Source organism: Haliaeetus leucocephalus, unplaced genomic scaffold (assembly GCF_000737465.1).
Source record: "Haliaeetus leucocephalus isolate CR32 unplaced genomic scaffold, Haliaeetus_leucocephalus-4.0 Scaffold339, whole genome shotgun sequence".
Taxonomy (NCBI): domain Eukaryota; kingdom Metazoa; phylum Chordata; class Aves; order Accipitriformes; family Accipitridae; genus Haliaeetus; species Haliaeetus leucocephalus.
In genome coordinates, this window is record NW_010972775.1 from 14,862,261 (window position 1) to 14,881,327 (window position 19,067).

General features: G+C 46.2%; 1 protein-coding gene across 1 annotated transcript; it reads right to left on the minus strand.

The window, feature by feature from the left end:
* Nucleotides 1-2,891: 2,891 nt before the first annotated feature.
* Nucleotides 2,892-18,873, minus strand: KIAA1024 (KIAA1024 ortholog). Its single transcript, XM_010571957.1, has 4 exons — nucleotides 18,758-18,873; nucleotides 9,646-11,989; nucleotides 7,957-8,211; nucleotides 2,892-3,771 (listed from the first exon to the last, which is right to left on the minus strand). The coding sequence occupies exons 2-4, from the start codon at nucleotides 11,941-11,943 to the stop codon at nucleotides 3,574-3,576; spliced, it is 2,751 nt and encodes a 916-aa protein (XP_010570259.1). The 5' UTR covers nucleotides 11,944-11,989; nucleotides 18,758-18,873; the 3' UTR covers nucleotides 2,892-3,573.
* Between the last annotated feature and the right edge of the window lie 194 nt (nucleotides 18,874-19,067).

The following is a 19,067-nucleotide window of genomic DNA, read 5'->3' on the forward strand; positions in this document are numbered from 1 at the left end:
ACACATGATTTATTGAGCTCATTTCAAGCAGCACTCTTGATTTAGGAAAAGCAAATGGGATTTGCCCCCAAAATGGAGTATCTTTTTGATAATTCTTGCAGTTTCATTTTATCACGTGTAATATATCAAGTTTATAAGGCATAAATACGAAAAACAGTTCAATATGCTCATCATTATTTTAATTAATTAATACAATCTAGGACACTTTTTTCAATCACACCAAGGATTACAATGTACCTATAGCTTTAATTTGTTTATTTTTTTTTATACAAAAGTCTATCATATAGCATACAGTATATTCTAGTTGGTAACTGGTTCACAAGGTTGATCACAATATTCTTGCAGGTTAGTATTGTCAGAATTTCACCTAGCTTGTATACTCTGGGCAGAACTGCAGGGTCCCTCCTTCTCAGGTTGCTCTCCTCCAGCAGCAGCATCCCACCGCTCCACCTCCTTACCTATTTTAAGCGAAGAGCTCTGTGCCAGATGTAAAACCTGCTGGGAACGGCTAGGGATGCACATCCCAGTGGTGCCGAGGAGCTGCCGGAGGCAGCCGGGGAGTGAAGGAGATGGCAAGGCAGCGGCTCCCGGAGGTATTTGTGGAGCAGGGAGACAGGGAGCTAGGCTCTGCTTTCTCCACTCCCTTCGGGCTTCCAGCACCGTGGAGATGGTCCCAGAGTTTGCAGGAACCGAATCAAGCCCCAAGGGGGAGATCCATGACAAACCACGGTCTGGTGTGTAGGGAAACCACTGCCCCGATGCAGGTGGGTGCCACTGGCTGCTTGTGCAAAGTAAGGATGAGCAAAAGCACCTCGTTAAATCAGGAGCAGCATGGACGCTTGGGATGCTGAGTGCTTGGGTTGGGCCAGCTCCACGTCACCCATGGCTCCATAACCTGCCAAATCCTTCCCAGGATTTTGGTCATCTCTAATGCAAAGATTCATCCGGTGCCAGCTAGATGAGTCTTGCATAGACAAAAAAAAAAATCCCTGCATACACAAAACGGGTCCTTACATCTCCTCTAATGCATCAGTGCAAGCACAGCCCCAGCCCGCCCCTCTAATCAATAACGTCTCCTGCACCCTTCCCGCATCTCCACTTAGATATGCACTTATTTTCTAAAATCAGATTACTGAGATGCAACGGAGGAAGCGCTGCTGATTTTGGGTTGGGGGGCAGCAGGGTCAGACCGCTCGTGCTAGCGGAGCTGGGGTTGGCGAAGGCGAGGGGCCTGCCCAGCGTCCGTCCCACGCTCATCCTGCACCTCCAAGGGACTTGTCACCGCCAGCGCGGGCAGACGGGGGACTGAGACTGTGCCACCACAGGGCCACGCTGCTCTTTCCGACAGCGCCTTGTGCTTGCTATCGCCAGGCCAAGGAGGGGTGTAAAAGGGTTTTCTGACATTACCTGGAACCAGGAATAGATTTTCTTTACATATACAATCAACCTAAATTGTGCATAAGGTAAACTGCAGAGCAATGCCCTCTGGAGAGTATTCACATGTCTAATATTAGATATCTTGCTGGCAGCTCCAAATCATCCCCGGAGGTTTCTCTACCTGTCTATATTTACTATGTACGGATCCTGAGCTCCTAAACTCAGGTGCTCTGAATCATACCATAACCGAAGGCAGCCTAAAATAGACAGTGTGAATTGCTCCCTCCCTGCTGTGACTCCATCCTGCAGCATCTGGGAGGAAAGAGAAATAATCTTGGTATTAGGAATGGTCCAAAGCTACAGAATTTGGGTCAGGATTCAGGCCAGGCAGGCACAGATTTTGGTCTAGGGGCTTATCCTTGTTCTGTATTTGCTGACGGGACACCTGACCCTGTGCTTATTTTCTGATAGATCAGCGGTCCCAGCAATCACCTATCCCTAAATAAAATACAGCACGCGAGCAGCACATAAACAGGTCTCCAGCTGCAGGAAAGAACTGACACACATCTAAAGTCACAACAAAGCCTTTGCCTCCCACACACCCTTTCCTCACTACTTTTTTTAAACCAGCCAAAAACAAACAGTGAGCACAGCACATCCCAGAGAGCAGGAGGAACAAGCATCCAATGCTTTCCTAGCTGCTGTGTCATCGTGTAGGGAGGCTACTTCTGAAGAAACCAAATTACCCTACATAAAGAGCATTCACTAAAAGAATCTCCTTTCCCTTAGAGGACCAGCAAGATCACATTATTTCCCGAAAATTTTTTTTTTTTTTACTTTTTTTTTTTTTTCATCTATACTTGACAGAAGAGTAATAGTGTCTGGGTATTTGCTTTCACTAACCATGGCAGGTAATTTCTGTCATAGCTTGAGAATTCCTTTGAACCTGCTATTTGCATTTGGGATAAAGCATCAAATGGACATTGCCCATGGGATACAGTCTGCTTGCTGTCCGGTAGAGTCAACCATCATTCTTAAGTACATTAGCATGAGGGAAGCGAAAGATCTCCCCATGCCGAATGCAATGCATTAACAGCAAGTTTCCACTAGTGCTGAAAAACTGTGCCCTTAATATAAGTGCTCAGTAACCACCAGCCCTGCTGTTTGAGGAGCACTCTGAACTGTATAGAAGGCTTGTGGGAAAAGAACCTCCATTAGTACCCATTATGCTGTGATTTATGTTATGGGCTTAAAATAGCAAAATTAAGCAGTTCTATTTAATCTACAGTCTAAAAAAAGGCACAAAGACTTTGTGAAAAAAATTATAACTGTTCAGATTACATTTCCAAGAACTTTAACAGAGCATTGCTTTGATTTTCCAGCTTTGCTTGCTGGCGGGAGTGAAATTGAGACAATTTCACTGTCTGTGGAGGTAAAGAATACCCTTTTGGCAAGGCAAGTTTGCCAGTTCTATGCAAATGTTATTCAACAGAAGCAACTAAAACCTTTTGTGATTGCTTTAAAACATAATCTTTTTGGTCTGCAGCACATTGCACTTATCTAAGTACTCAGTGATGATAGAGTGGGTCTTAGGGCAAGACCAAATACAAAGAGCCCTTTTTAATCTAAACATAGGAATGAACTCTGTTCATAGCTACACAGTCTGCTTTCAATCAAATGATCATGAAATACATAAATACTATAAAATAAAGACAATACATTCAGAGTTTTCTACATTGTAGAGAGCTTTAAGACTTTCCTAGCTCCCTGATGTAATGCATATAGAACATTCCCTTCTATACAGTGCTACCTCCATGTACCCATACCTCTGTTAAATGCAACATAGCTCAGACAACCTTTCTCTTTTGCCTGGATTCTCATCAGTCTCTGATTCTGTAAAACACTATATTGTTTCTTTAGGAAAAAAAAATATTGCACTTTTAAAAATGCATAAAAATTGAACCGAGTTCCCATTAACTCTGCCACACAGTCTGTTATTTAAAATAATACTTTTCAAAAAAAAAATGTTTCTCTAGTTGTTTTGTGTTTTGCCTACGTTTACAGCATTCTCCATCAGGATATCCTCAGAACATTCTTCCTTAGCGAATTCCTTACAGTTTTGCCATCAGACGTCTGAAACACAGCGTGAGCTATCTGAGATACACACAGCTGGGAGTCATGGGTCTGTCCGCAGGTTCAGGATTTCATTGTACAAATGGGAACTACAATGACCAGAATAACCGTACAAGCTGCCGCTGCTATCAGGGCAGCTATCTTGCAAACCTTTGCTCTTCTGAACTCGGCTTCTTTGCGTTTTAATAAGGAATCATAGCCAGGAGTATAAATGTCTTCCATCCAGTATTCTAAGTTGTTTGGGTTTAAAGATTCTTGAGTCTAAAAATTAAAAGGAAACAGTTGTTAATTGTCTGGGATCTGTCATATATAAAATAAATAAATAAAGCAGATGTGCCTGAAGGCCTCCCAACTGCATCTGGGTCTGCTGTTAGGATAAAGTAGGTTATTGCCACTTCTCACATCCCTTCAACTCCTGGTCCCAGTTCCATAAGGCTGACAAAAGTGGCAACAAAATACTGCAAAAAATAAACTCCTGCAACAGTATAATTCTGCTGCAAAATCCCTCACGTACCTCTGATTTGCCGGAAACTTCGTCATCTTGGATGGCATTTAAATAAAATCTCTTTAATCTGCTAGACAGCAGAGATGTCAGCAACTACCGGTCTGTTACTGCTTTTTAAATTATTAAAGCCCAGCTGATGGGAAGGATTCTTAACATATACTCCTCATGCACTACATTTTATAAAGCTAACCCTAATTTTACTGCCATAACTTGCTTGCGGGGTACGATTGCCCAGCCCCACGCGACACCCAGTCCCTCTGGATGGGCAATTTGCAGACCCCCTCCGGAACGGCAACGCGCGGGGACACTGGCCCTTCGTTTCAGCATGGGAATACACAACCACAGGCAGCAGGTGCTGAACACCCTGCGGAGGGGAGCTGCAAGTGGGTTTCCATTAAATCGCCCAGGACAGAGCGATCCTCAGCTTCGAGCTCTCCTTCCAGTTCCATCTTCTGAAAATCACCTGCATGCGTGATGCTGTCTCAGTTTTAGGGGCAGGAGGGGAAGGGGAACTGGACACCTGGCATACAGTTTGGTACCACACCGTACTCTGGACCATCTCCATAGATGAGATCATTTAACCCCAATGGCACAATTTATATTTCCACAGGAGGCAATACTCTGCTCATTGCCAAAGTCTGAGTCTCTCTAGGTTGGAGGTGATTTTAAGAGTATGCCTAAGAAATTAAAGACTTTGCCCTCCCATTCCACAGAGGTAACCAATAAAAAAAAAAAGAAAGTGAAGGAAATCTGAATTGGCCAGTAAATTAAATACAACCTGGGGAACTTTATCAGTGTCTCCGTCTGAACGTTTTTGGGGGGCTTTCTCTTATCTTTCAGTTTTTTCTTCCTTAGAATTTAAGCTCTTCAAGCTTTGCATTTCCACCTTGCTTGGTTTTTTCCCTTCATCCTTTCTGTTAGGGAAAACAGGGGGAAATGGGGAAAATCCAAACAGTAGGCATTATATTGCACTTACCAGCAGAAAGGAATAAAGCAGAAAGAACATTTTGAAAAAGGACAGCTTTTCCTCGAAGCTGTCTCCTGTGTCTGGGTCTCCAAAATGCCATTTCTTTAAAAAATGAAAAAGATTCCACATAAAAATGTTCCAGTGAGAATACCCTAACACACACTATTTCTGGCCTCGTAACGGACCTGATCCAAAGCTTGCTGGACTGCACACAAAGAAACTCCAGTTGACTTGAGAGGGATTTGGGTAAGCCTTTAATTGGTTAATTCAGATTTTGTGGCCACAAGCTACTGGCTGAAACCTTGCTTTGCCTGAAAGCAGTGTTTGTTTTATGTACAGAACTACTACAAGTAGTAGCTACCCCAGAAATAAACAATTAAAACTGAGCAATGGTTTTACAAACATTTAATGGAGGTGGCTATGATAGCACTAATATGCTGAAACAGAGGCCATCAGCCAAGTCCGAGGCTGTACCATTCAGGCTCTGAATGACCTATTCCAGCCTTCTGAAAAAAATCAGCAACCTCATCTCTAAAGGCATCAGAAAATAGCATGACAATGTTTCATCCCAGTGGATCATCATACACAGAGCAAAGCGATGAGATCTCACACAGACCCCACACCCGGGACAAACTTTGATCTGACTAGTTTTGCAATTTCTTTTTTTGAAGGAAAATGCAGCAGACTTGTCAAGTTCCAGGAGAAATTTTAAATAAACAAAGATAGAAAAACCCCAAAGATAGCCATGCTATGCTTCAAGGAAATTACAGTTTAGGACCCCTCTGCCTTGGTATTGACCTTTTAACTACTTCAGAAGGAAGATGCGTTATTAAAAAGGCCCATTACTGTTAATCAGCTTCCTTTCCCATTTCATTGCCAGACATAGGAATGTTCATTAAAGCATAATGTATTTACTTTCAGTTCTAATAAACTTAATCACTGGGGAAAAAAACCCCACTCATCAGTCTGTGTCTATTTTTTAAGTTTGTCAGTAAGCTCTATTATAAAGTCTAGACATGGGCTTTGCGGAGTAGATGCAGTTCTGGCAGTCCTTTTGGAGGAAGAGAATCAAACCAGTAAAGTTTTATCACCTTTATCCTAAAGATAAATGATGGCAATAAGCTGATTTCTCTGGTTTGCTCACAGTCGCACAGAGCTGCTTACAGGGAACGAAACGGCCCTACAAGGAGCAGATGGAGAACACTTCTCCCAGGGGAGCTTTGCTCCCAAATATCACCTCCCCTGTTGCCTCCGCGCAGCAGGTTAAGGGATGCTTTGTGACTGCCTGCTGCAGAGGAACGTCTTTCAGCCTATTTCTACTCTAGCATACAGTCTGCAATGCCAGCATTAGGAATTTCATAAGCCCTCTAAAGCTTTTAAGACCAAAAAGCAGCAGGCAGCTGAGGCAAGATGTGGCCTGGTCCCTGTGCTGCTTGGTTTCTCTCCAAGTGCACTTTAGCCACAGCAAGCAGCAGGGGCTGGTAAGAACAGGGAAGTTTGCGTGAGTCGAGCCAGGAGGCACAAACACTCATGGGAGTTGCACTACAGCACTCTGTGGGTGATCATTTTAACTCCGAACCAGCCAACACGGGGTCCTGAGACTTGGGCTATCCAAGTCTTTCTCACAGTATCCTGATGCTCTCCTAGGGCTTAGTCTGATGGGTTTGGAGCTCGGTTAGGTACCTCAGCACTGAGCCATCGAGAGCTGACGTGGAGCCACAAGTCTCAGGCTCTTGCACACCACCTTCCCTGGCAGACAAGCTTTGGAGACAAGCAGACTCCCTGCTTGAGCGCAGCTGCACCGCACAGACTGCTGGTCACAGAGCTGTGTTAGTGCGGTGCTGATAAACCCCAAGCTGTAGGTCAGTGTACCCCAGTTGCCGCCAAGCCCATAGCTAGCTGAGGCAGCTTGCTCTGCTCTGGGGCATGCACACGCATGCAAGGAGCCCAAAATGCCGGAGGTCAGCACCAGTCCCCCCACCGGTTCTGCATGCTGCTGTATAAACGCATATGAATGATACACAGTGATCTGCGCATCAGTGTGGATTTCATTATGTGATGCATTTTGGGTTTTACGACCAAATATTGCAACATTTGTTTGGTCTTTACACACTTTGGATGTCATTCTTCATGCTTCCTCTTTAAACCTGTTTTCAGACGTCTTCCTTCTCAGAAGATGTCTTGTGTTTATCAGGCTAGGCAGGGTATCCAATGTGGGCATTCAGTCCTGGGTCTGGGCAGCCCATTACATATCAGGATTGTGATTTCAAATACACCACAGTTTGGGAAAATTTAAATCCAAAATCTGAACTTGTCTCCCAGTAACTTGCTCTGCTCTGCTTGTTGCAGAAGAGCCTGCACACTTCCAAGCTGAACTAAAATGCAAACAAGACACACCATTAGCTGATCTGCTCTTCACATGATTCTGGTTTCCAACAGCCACTTCAAAGCTACAACAGTGATGTGTTTCAAAAACAGTCATGGTATTGAGTGCCTTCTGCAAGTATTTTATGTCTCATGTTCCTAGCAAAATGGAAAAAGCCCTAACGCTTAAATTCTCTGTGAATAATTCAGACAGAATATGGGGAGAAGAAAAAGCAGCAGTGCCAGCTTCTGCACCACTCTGCCTTTGTGCAGTTAGGGACCAGTTCATCTCTGCACCCCTTTATCCCTCAACTGTTCTTTAGAGCTACTAGCACTACGATGGCTTAGCAGATACTAACACCACGATGGCTTAGCAGACATCTCTCCATTGCAGAATAAGCTCGGAGCACCAACCTGTCAAGGACCACCATTCAGCAATGAAAACATCCACATTCTTCTTTGTCCCTGGCCAGCATGGATAGGGATCAGCAAGACCAGAGGCTCAACACTGCATAGCTCCTTCCTGAGCTATCCAAATCCCTTCTTAAATGCATATTCTGGCAACATCAATTCGCAATCAAGCCATTCAAATTAATCACACAGGACTCACTTGTAAATCCAATGCAGCAATCTTGCCTTTATCCCCCGAATTCCTCGTGTATTCCTCTATGGTCCATGATGGCTGGGCGCGTTTCACTTCGGCCAGCTCTGTCAACCTCATGTCTGTGTAGAGCGGGTTGCTTTTCATGTGTGACTTGAGTGATGCAGGGTAGGGATGAGGACTAAAGACTTGTTCAATCAAGAAAGCATCTTTTGGTTGTTTAGAGAGTCTATGTGGCTGTGGGATTTCGTACTGCCTGTCTGCCTGCAATAGGGTTCAAAAGAATTTGAGAGAAGAAACAGGACTATGAGGGGGTTAAACACAAAGGACAGAAATATTCCTTTCAGAATCACCATATGATAAAAAAAGTACCAGCTAGGACAAAGGTTTTGGATGGCCTTAATCCATTTTCCCACCTTCTTCTCACAACCAGACCAAAGAAGTATTTAACAGGCACAACTCCATGTTCACCATAACACGAACACAAAGCTGATGCAGCAGATGAAATCTAGGTTTCATACTGTTTACAGATTATAAAACTATTCTGCAAATGACCTGTTTGATCTGTTTCCAGATCAAATTTTAGCAGGAAGAAATCTTGAAGCCCCCAGGTAGCACCCCTTGACACCGCACCATCCATGGTACCAATCCATTGTCAGCCAAGGTCTACTGCAGGAGTGAGGAAGGGACTTTCGAAGTCAGCATTTCATCCTGGGCGGATCAATGTATAGAAAAGCCAAGGTTTGGGCTTACTAACGGTAACCTTCTTCCCCTTCTGCAACCTACTAATAACCCATGGTTTATGGTTTCTTTTTCACCCAACTGCACTTACTTCCATCAAACCTCTTCCTCTCCCTTCTCAACCCTTCTCTGCCTTCATTCCCCACTGTAAGGAGGCAGAGCATGCCCATCACGTGGTCCTGATTGACAAGGGAGCTGAAGAACCCCCAACACTCTCCACTGCCCATGAAACAGAAACAACCACCCACACCATTCACAGTTTCAACTGAGCAGCAACCAGACCCCAGCGCAAGGACGGCCACGATAGCTATGCAATCTGTGAAGACAGCAGTGGGCAGCTGTTGGGAGAGATGGGCAGAGTTTTTCCAACCAACAAAAAGAAGACCACAGCTATGCTGCATTTCCACAACAGGAGGCTTAAGACTCATTTAAATGACCGTGAAAGTCAGATATAGAGAACTTAACTACAGTTAGCGTCTCATGGTACACATACAAGGATTCTTTTCTTGAGGGATTTGAATCCATGAATCTATTTTGTTGGCTTTTAAATATGCATATACTTCTTTGATAAAAGCCATCACAATGCAATTTCAAAATATCCCTTCTAAAACAACCACTAGAGAATTTCAATCTTCCCCACACCCTTTTCACCAAGTTAATCACCCGGCCTCCTTACATCACCACTGATGATGAAGAATACCATCATCTTCCAAAGATGTCACCCACATTACCCCCCCTCCCTTTTCAAAAGAGCAAAGCTTTTAAGGAACAACTTGACCATATTGCAGCTGCAAAGCAAGAACATATAGGTACAAAATCACTCAATTATGATAACAATAAAGACAGGCATAATATGGCAGGGCAAAGTATTGTCATACCCTGAGGCTTGTGATGACTATGGAAGATATTCACAGATTATTTTAAAGTGCTTATTATGTGAGTTAAAGTTGAAATTACCTCTTTAGATTTCCTGTGCCAGTCCTTATTTTCTCCTCCATCTCTTTCTTTCATCTCCTCTTCCGTAATGCCAACCTGGTTGGTGTAAGTAATAGCTCTCCAGTCTCGGGGAGAGTTTGAAATACTTGCTATTTTGGATTCAGTTGCACTGTTTTCTTCTGTTAATGACCTTGATGACCTCCTAGTAAACAAACTTTTTTTTAAGGCTTTTACTCGAAGACTCTCACTATTACTTCCACTGGCATCTGAACAGCACCATTCTGGATTATTCTCCAGTTTGCCTCCATGAGGAGTATTGTGGCACTGAAATATCTGCGGGGAGTTACTCTCATCTGATGCAGCCTCACTTGTTAAAGAATTGAGATCTATCTGTACACTGACCTTCTCTGGCTGCTGAATTTTTTGATCCAATTTGCTTAATTTTCCCAGGACTTGGGAGATTTCTTCTCGGACACCTGAGAGAGATTCCAGTTTCTTCTCTATTTCACCAATCCTCAAAACTAATTTGCAGACACTCGTTTTTAGTTCATCATCTGTATTACTGATATCTGCCCGGACCACTTTATCCAATTTGTTACAGGCACTCCCATTGGAGATTTTAGTCAAATTGTGCTCAGGTGAGCTCTCACAGTCTGATTTATGCACCTGAGACAAAGAACCAGTGCTGTTGTAGCACGAAGATTGCATCACTCCTGTGGACCCGCTAATACTCATGTCATCCAAAAACCGGAAAATGTCACTGATGTCATCACTGACGATTTCAGAGTCATCATCCGACTGCTTAAGAGAGTGCCGCTCTCCGTACTTGGCTTGCCCCCCCGCACACAAATCCTTGCATTTCTTGTGGTCCAGCATTTGCTGCTCCGTTTGCGTCCCAACACTCGTGGTCCTGTCAATGCTTAAGATCTGAACAGAAGTGCAATTAATGCTTTTATCCTTAAACTTTTTGACTGGCTCATGTTTCTCCACATCTAGAATGGAAGGAATTTCCTTGGGTTTATGCCCATTTGGTTTCACAGCGTAGTTTGCCTGCATAATTTGTTGCTGATCCTTCACATTTAGGTAGGACTGATGCCTGTCAGCTGAAGGAAAGTTTGGAGATGGGTTGTTCGAACTCTGGTATCGCGGCTTCTCTTCAGGCTGCTTCCTATTAAAAAATGATCGTTCAAAGTCAGGTACCTCCTCAGTATTTAAACTCCAGCTTTTAGCTGGCCAGGCAGTTTGCTTGGTTGGCTTTCCAGTCCATTTTTTGGTGTCCTGGGGCCCGAGAATAGTAGTTGGGCCAAAATATGTTGAAGCTTGAAGATCATCTAAACTTTCATGTTTCACTCGTCTTTTGTCTGGTATAGGCGAATAAACTGGATTCAAGTACTGGCTGCTGTATGGCATTTCAAAGCTGTGGTTGAAGAAAGCTTGCTTAGAGCTTTCTTTCCTGTTCTGAGGCTCTCTGTGTCCATCTTCTGGCTTTTTGTTGGATGGTATTAAGTTGGGTGATATTGTAATCAGATTATGAAAATCTTCTTTGAAAATATTTCTTTTCTGAACACACGACTGCATCACAAACGGCTCGTCATTTGAAATGAAAGTTTCTTTTATGCCTGCACTTATAGGCAAGGAGTCCTGGTCTGAAATAGATTCATTTTCAATGTTCATGGGGAAGTATGTACTCTGCATCTCACATGGTGGAGATGTGGCGATGGAGTAGGACGCCAGCGCCTGCAGCCTGTCCAGAGAGGCAGCCCGACCCTTCATCTCCTTATTAACACCAAGTAAAAAGTTGGGTTCTGACGAGGGGACAAACTGTTGACAGTCTTTGCAGTCCATCTTTCTGCATTTTGAAGACCTTCTGACTGGAAAGCCCCGGTTAAACTCCTGGTCGTTCAGCTCACAGTTGGGCACGCAGTCTGCCATATTGCAGATTTCTGTGTCAGACCTACAGGACTCGAAGGACTCTTTCTTCTTCACTTTCTGCCTTGCAACTGGAAGTTTCTCCTTGGCCACTCCTCCGTTCATTTGTATGAGGTTGAATATTGTTACTATATCTGCTGCAACCATGATTTTCTTTGATTGCTGATTGTTTACAGTGCATCTCATTTTGTCTTTGAACAAAGTTGCTGGAAAATTAGGATCCAGGCAAGCGGTGTAAAACAGCACGCTTCTGAGCTTGGCCAACTGGGATAAATCAAACCTCGCACACAGGGACTTGCAGAGGTCCTGGTAAGAAACAGTATTCTGCTTCGTGTCCAGCTCCTCCAAGATCTTCACCAGGAAGAGGGAGGATTCCTGGTTGGACTCCATGGCTTAAGCGTATTTCGTTGTTTAGCCTGGAAACTGTGTTCCACTTCTACAGTAACACACAACAGCAAACAAAAAAAGATTGTAAGTCACCCACAGATAATATTCAGGACCTTGTAATTCAGCCACAGATGGGACCTGACTTCCTAGCCATGCAGTCGAGGGCTTGCTTGTATAACCCATCCTCATGTTTCGAACTCCAGGCTGTAATCCTAGCATCGATGAAATCGATGCTTAAATGGAATCCAAATTTCATCCAAGGAAGCTCGTTTATGTCAGTGTCTACTAAAGCAAGCAAGTGAATAAACAGCAGAAGCTTTGGAGGGGCTGAACTGTTGGCAGATATACAGTCCCAGCCTGCTTGCTACGGGGCTTTCACACAATTTCTTACCAACTTGTGAGAGGTTGAAAGTACAGACACATCAAATTGTTTGGCAATAATTCTAGCCCTAGCCTAACCGGAGATGATCTACTACACCATGACAACCCCAGCTGTTTTCATATCTGACTGCAAATGGCTCTCAGGAAGATTTTCTGGCAATAAACTTCTGACGTGTTTTTAGAAGTTATCTGAGCACATAATTACCATCTTGCTTATTTTAAAACATTATTTTCTCCTCTACTCTGAATTATCTCCTCTGAATACCATGACACTTTTTCCAGAAATACCTTTTCCTAAGTTATGATTCAGGAATGGAAAAGCTGCCTGGTCCCATGCGAAAAATCTGTGTGAACCCCATTTCAGCTACAAAGTGCAAAATTTAGAAAAGAGCAGAAAGAGTTAAGCAAAAGAAAATCCCACTGAATCTTGAAACCAATCCAGCAGATGCTAGAGGGCTGGCTGCCAATCGGGGTGGATTTGAAGACTGAGAACAAGGACAGGGAACATCCTCTTCAGTGATGTGCTCCCAGAGCAACCCGGGGAGTGCAGTTCCATTCACTGGCCCGAAATGATAGGGCAGAGGTGGAGAGCAAAGGCTGCACATTTATGTGGATAACAAGAATAGGTCAAACAAGCACAGCTAACGTGAGCAAACATCTTGGGAAGGATATAAACCCCTGCACTTTCAAAGTTGAATCCAACCTCTAGCTATTATGGATTAGGAAAGGATGTTGAGGGGGAGCATACTATTTTTCATCTGCCTACTGTGAATATCCTTGTCAGTGTCTCTGCTGTTGGCTACTAGGAGAGACAGAGCACAGGATGATGCAGTCTGCCAATTCCTATGTTTGGTCACTTTGTTATTCTTACTGATAGGAATGACAAAAATATTTTCTCTTCTCCAAAAAGGTACGGTATCTTCCCCCATTCACTCCTACCCTCAGATGACCCCTGGAACTAGTCTCTCCCTCTGCATCAAGTGCAGAATATCCATGCAAATGGAAAAGCACAAAAGTCAGGCTTGCAAGGTTTCTTATTACTCATTCAAAAAGTCACCTCCCAGCCAAAAACCTGAGGACTCCTGAGCACCACTCCAGGAATACAGGGCTCCTGTTCCCTCTCTTGTAGCCTTCCATCTTGCCCTGACACTACACACCAGCAATCACTATCAGTGTCAGAAGCCTGTGCACATCAGCTTTCATAGCAAATGCCACAGTAGCATCTTCCAGAGGGAAAAAACAAAACCACCACGTTGCCTGTAAGAATATGAAACAAGTCTCCATACAGACATGGCTGTTTATTTAAGCAGCATCTTTCTACTGCATATGATCAGAAGTTGAGCAGCAGCAACGTGAAAGTATTTCTGTGATTGTAAACACTACTCTCAGAAACCAATGGCTACAGGGATTTTCGAACACCTCTGCTGCATGCATGTTTGCTTTTAAAGCTCCTGTATTATGCATGGCAGCACAAGTCTTAGGTAAACTGACAAAAGAGCAAAAATGTTATATTGCTCAGTGCACAGTGCTCAGCTCCAGAAAGTAATGCTAAAAGCTGAAGGAGGATGCTTGTATCCCTTTCCTCTTTATCACCAGCATGTGCTCAGAGGCACAGCCTCTAACAGCCTGCCTTTGTATTTCTCTGGCATGTCACCATAAGACAATGAAGCTCCCAAGCTAGGTCCAAACTGCTCTGTCTGCCACCAAAGCCACCAAGCACTCCCAGAGTAAACTTCACATGTGGGGCTCGGAGACTGTCCCAGCTGCCAGGGGACTGGCATTGCAAGTCAATTTTCTGCATGTCATAAATCTGTCATTTGGGGCAAGAGTGGAAATCTGTCTTTTTGTCACCTCTGGGCTGAATACCAGCAAAAGCAACTATCTCCTCCGTTTGTAACTTCACAGCTTCTTGCAAAACCCTCACCTGGATATGTGTTTTCATAGCCTGATACACACTATACGCTGTCTTCACCGGCCTGCCAGCGCCCTGCTTTCTCCCCACTCACATTCCTGCCAAAATACACAAGTAGCCAGTTTGCAATAATATATTTCTGAAAACTGTCAACCCATTTTGTTCCCTACCTTTCTGTCTTTATTCTCTCATCCCACTAAGGATATTGTAGGTACAGTTTCTTGAAATCTTTTGGTTTGTACCAAGCCATTCTTAGCATACCCCTCCCATCAAAGGTTTTAACTTCAATTCAGGTTTCTAAACCTTATGAATCTGGTAAAACTTAGGTGCAGCCTGATTTTCAAAGGCGCTGAGTGCTGACAAGTTCAGTAAGTTCAGTGGAAGCCCTGCATACCCCCAAAGCTCACATTGCTTTTATTTAGCACCGACAAGGAGCTTTGGTTTGGGGACTCCAATCCATACCCAAGCAGTAAGGCAGCGGCACTGAAGGATGGATCCCAAGCAGAGGAGCTCTGCTAGACCCGGTTTAGCTCAGTCTGGGACCCTGTGCTCACAGACCCAAGCCTGGGAGGTGGCAGTCAGCTATAAAGCAGTGAGAGGACAGGGAGGTGACAGAGGCTTTAAGACAAGGATGACCAGGAGAGAGCTGAGCCTGCTGAGGTGGGAATTCGGCCAATTCACTCAACTGAGGCTCAGCTATGGGAGGTAGGAATTGAAAAAGCAGGTTGCAAAATCAGATGTAGGCCTTGAGGAAAAGTAAGCTAGCTAGGAGTTGGAATAATTTCCTCTTCACCCCTTGGCTGTTCACCAACAGCTTTCTGGTGTGAGCACACTTTAGGTGCAAAAGGTACCTTTGGGCTTCAGCCTGGGCATGGAAATGGGTGCTGCCTTGTGCCAGAGCATCAGAAATGTTGCTAGTGGAGCACACAACAGATTCGGGCTTTGAGGAATAGGATGTATTACCCCATAAGGATAATATATAAGGGCCTTGAAATCTTGTTTCCTAGGTCAGGGATGTAAAAACCTGGTGCCAAGGTTTTTAGTGGCACATTAAGCAACTCTGTCTCTTGTCAAGCTTCCTAACAGCCTGCAACGGAGACAGGTACCTCTTGGCAAGTCACCGCGGGAGCTGCCACATCCCAGGTGCCAAGCACTTGGCCAGGCACCGTATCAGCTGTTATGTCCACGTTCATTCATTATCTCTCAAAGCAGGACCAGAATAGACCTGGACATCGCACATAAATGCAAAGTTCCGAAATAAGTACAGGAAGGCCTTTTAGAGAGGCTACAGGGTCATGAATCAGTCAAAAGCAGCAAAGCAAATGAAAGCACCCACAGCAAGAGCAGCAGCACGGGGCCTCCTCGGATGGCCTCAATACCACCAACATCCTCGTGCCTTACCTTCACTACCAGCAGCCACACGCACCCTCCAAACCACCCCCAAACTGACGTCTCCAGAGACGTGGAGCTACCCAGACAGAGGGACAGGATCTAGCTTACTTATCTTCAGCAAGACAGTCTCTGACCAAAGGAGCCACTTAACATTTCATCTTTAATGATTTTGTTATATTAACACTGGGAGGGTCGCTTTGACTCAGCTTCCTAAGATTCGACATTCACTGCTCTAATAGCACAATTATATCCCAGCATGGACTTGTACAGCATCATATTGCACGGCTAGTCGATGGGGTCTGACTCTCCTTGCACGCAGATGAGCTCAAGGCTTCCCACAAATCAATGTCTTCTTGCCCTGCACCAAGAGCAATGAACTGAGCTCTCATCTTACCATTAAGCTGCTATCTCAGCCTCTGGAGGAGAAGACCAAGAATATTATGATTGGAACCTCCATCCCTAGTGGTGCTTTCTGCTGCACAGAGGGAATATACTGTTCTATTTTCTGGTGTCTTTAGGAATCAAGCCTCCCTAAGACCTCTCCCCTGTGGTCCTCCAGACCAGGGGAACCTGCGGACTCTTTCAGGCAGCTTGCTTCCCTGCAGAAACGCCGGAATGGACTTTCCCTCCTCACCACCTCCCAAATCAGCACTGGGGTGGAGGGCGTCCCCTCACCTCCTGACTACCTTATAAATTCACCATCCACAGGAATTTATGAAATTAGTACTGCAACCCCATTGCCCAGGCCGCTTTCCCCCATGGCACTTTCAGCCCAAACCCTGCCCCGCTGCATGGCTAAGGGCAGTGCACATCGGGGCAGATAAATCCTGGCACAGGCTTCAACACAAAGTCCCACCACTCGACTTCCCTGAGCAGCTGTGGGGTGGCAGGGTGCCTTGCACGAGCCTGAATCGTGGCCGCTGGCAGACAGACCACGTTATCTTCCTCTGTTATTTCCTCCTTCATTTCCTTCCCTGTTCTTTGTGCCTCTGACATTTGCTCTCCCCGTTTCCCAATATCCACAGCAGGTGCAGCTAATACACAGATGCGGCTGCTGGAATCATCATTTCCCCCCTCCCTTTGATTTGCCTGCCGAGAGGGAAACAGCATCCTTTTTTCGCTTCCCCCCACCGTGACAAACGGGCCACCCTATAATACCATTACGGCGACGACAGAGCGAGCGATCCTCGCATAAATTCCCCCAGAAAGAGCCAGCTACTTCAGCGCAGGAGAACATTAATACAGAGCCTGTGATATGCTGTTTTACTATTAACTTGAGCTCATAAATCTTTCAGCCTGTCTTCCCAATGCCAGATACTATAAAACAAGGCAGGCAACACATGCCTCGCATGAAACATGTAAGGCATCAAGATGGAATTCAGTTTTTGTTTTCTCCCATACTCACAAATCCATTTCTCTGCAAAACATTAAGAAATTTCTGATGAACAAATGGGCACCTCGAGCCCCGTCTAGCTTCCACCACACACACACACACGGGAGCCGGCACTCGGGGAAACAATGCCTGTGTCCACACACCTTATTCCTCCTCCTCCTCTCCCTCCGGCCTTCTGCCGCTCATTAAAAAGAACACTAAAAAGCGCACTTTGGAGCCCTGCCCGCGCAATGGCAATCGCTTCTCTCCACCTTTCATTGAAGAGAAAAGTCCTCCCAAACAGCCCAACACAAGCAGTCTCCTCCGGACTGTTCCCTCGGCTGTGCGGGAGTGGGGTGGGCTCCGGTCCCCAGGGCAGGCAGGAGATGCGTGCTGGCTCCCTGCCTCGCTGGTGTGATTTTATTCACTCCTCCAGAGCCGAAGGGGACGAACGCCTGCAGCCTGGGAGCTCGCAGGGCTTGTGCACCCGCTCTCGCCAGCAGCTCGCTGCTGTTCGGCACAGGAACAACGCAGGCTTTGCACCCTCCTGGGCGTCCCACCGCTAACCTCCTCCACCGTTCACCAGGGGTTCGGCGGGGACTACCACTGGAAGAAGTTGCTATTTTCTGGCTCTTACCTTGTGTGAACAAGCCTTGGGAAACCATGCTTTACAAACCCAGCTCCTTAACAGAGACAGGCTTTGCTGTAAGAGGACTCTGCACAACACTTCAGCCCCCTCGCCCCCCAAATTCAGCAGTTTTTAAAGGTTCCCAGTGCATAAATTAACAGGGAACTTGTGGATAAAGGCAGCGTACCCTCACGGCCGTGTCAGGACTCAAGTCGAACAAGGCTTGCCATTGATTTTTCTTGCACAATAACATGAGGCTGATTATTTGCATTGTTCAGTTATGCAATCCAGGTTAAAGTATCTATATGATCTGGAAAAGTGCAAACACTCATTCTAAAACTGTGCAATAAATTACTTGAATTATTACTGCATCATATGCTTTTGGTTTTTCTTTGCCAACTATTGGCCCATACAAACACACACAAATACCGTCCTCTCAGTATGTTATTAGAGCACATCCAAGTCACATTTTTCCCAAAAATTTTTGCATAAGGAGACACCACTGCAAACGCTGACAGATAGACGCAAAAAGGTCTAATCGAGTTAAATGTGAGCAGTTTATTCCATCTGTGGGCAACCTGGATTTTTGCATGGCAAACCTATAAAAATCCCGCTGTCCTCCCAGACCTGACTCTGCACAGACCGGCTTCCTCACCCTGGTGGGTCCAGCTTCCCCGGCCCCCACCCCTGGCACTCCCCATCCCTTCAGGCTCCCCCCTTGGGATTTGGGGGCCCCGGGGCCCAGGCCGGGGGTCACCCGCACGCTCCCCTCCAGCTGCCCACAGCCAGATCCAGCTGTGCGGGACTGAAGTGGAGCTGCCAAAGTCACAGACGGAGTTTCAAGATTTTTTGAGTCCCCCCTTTCCCGGGGAGCCTGACGAAGAGGTGGGACCCCGGGGTGCCCGGTGGGGACCGCAGGGGCTTGGGGGGATATCTTACCTGCACTTACCCCACCTGCCCCCAACCCGGCGGGGGGGGGGGGGGGGCCCGGGGCCCAAGCCCCCTCCCCAGCACGCCCGGTCCCCAGAGCATCCCCGGGAGCTGGGGAGCGGAGGGCGCTTGTCCTCGGCGCCCCTTTCTGCCAGCCCACCCTTTCGCACGTCCGTGCCCCCTCCCCGCACCTGGGGCTCACCTGGGGGCTCCGCCTGCCTCTTGCCCGGGGAGCGCGGCCGTCACGGCTGGCTCTGCCGCTGCAGCAGCCGCTTCCCAGCGAGGAGGAGGAGGAGGAGGAGGGGGAGGAAGAGCCCGAGCCTGAAGCCCCAGAAGGATGCCATAGCGCCGGGCTGCGCTGACAAAGGCGGCAGCAGGTTGGCATGGGAGGAGGGAGGGAGAGAGGGGAGGGGAGGAGGGAGAGAGGGGAGGGGAGGAGGGAGGGGGCTGCACAGGCCGAGCCTCCCTGCGCCGCCCCCCGCGCCCGCAGCTGCGGGAGGGGGGCTGCCCCG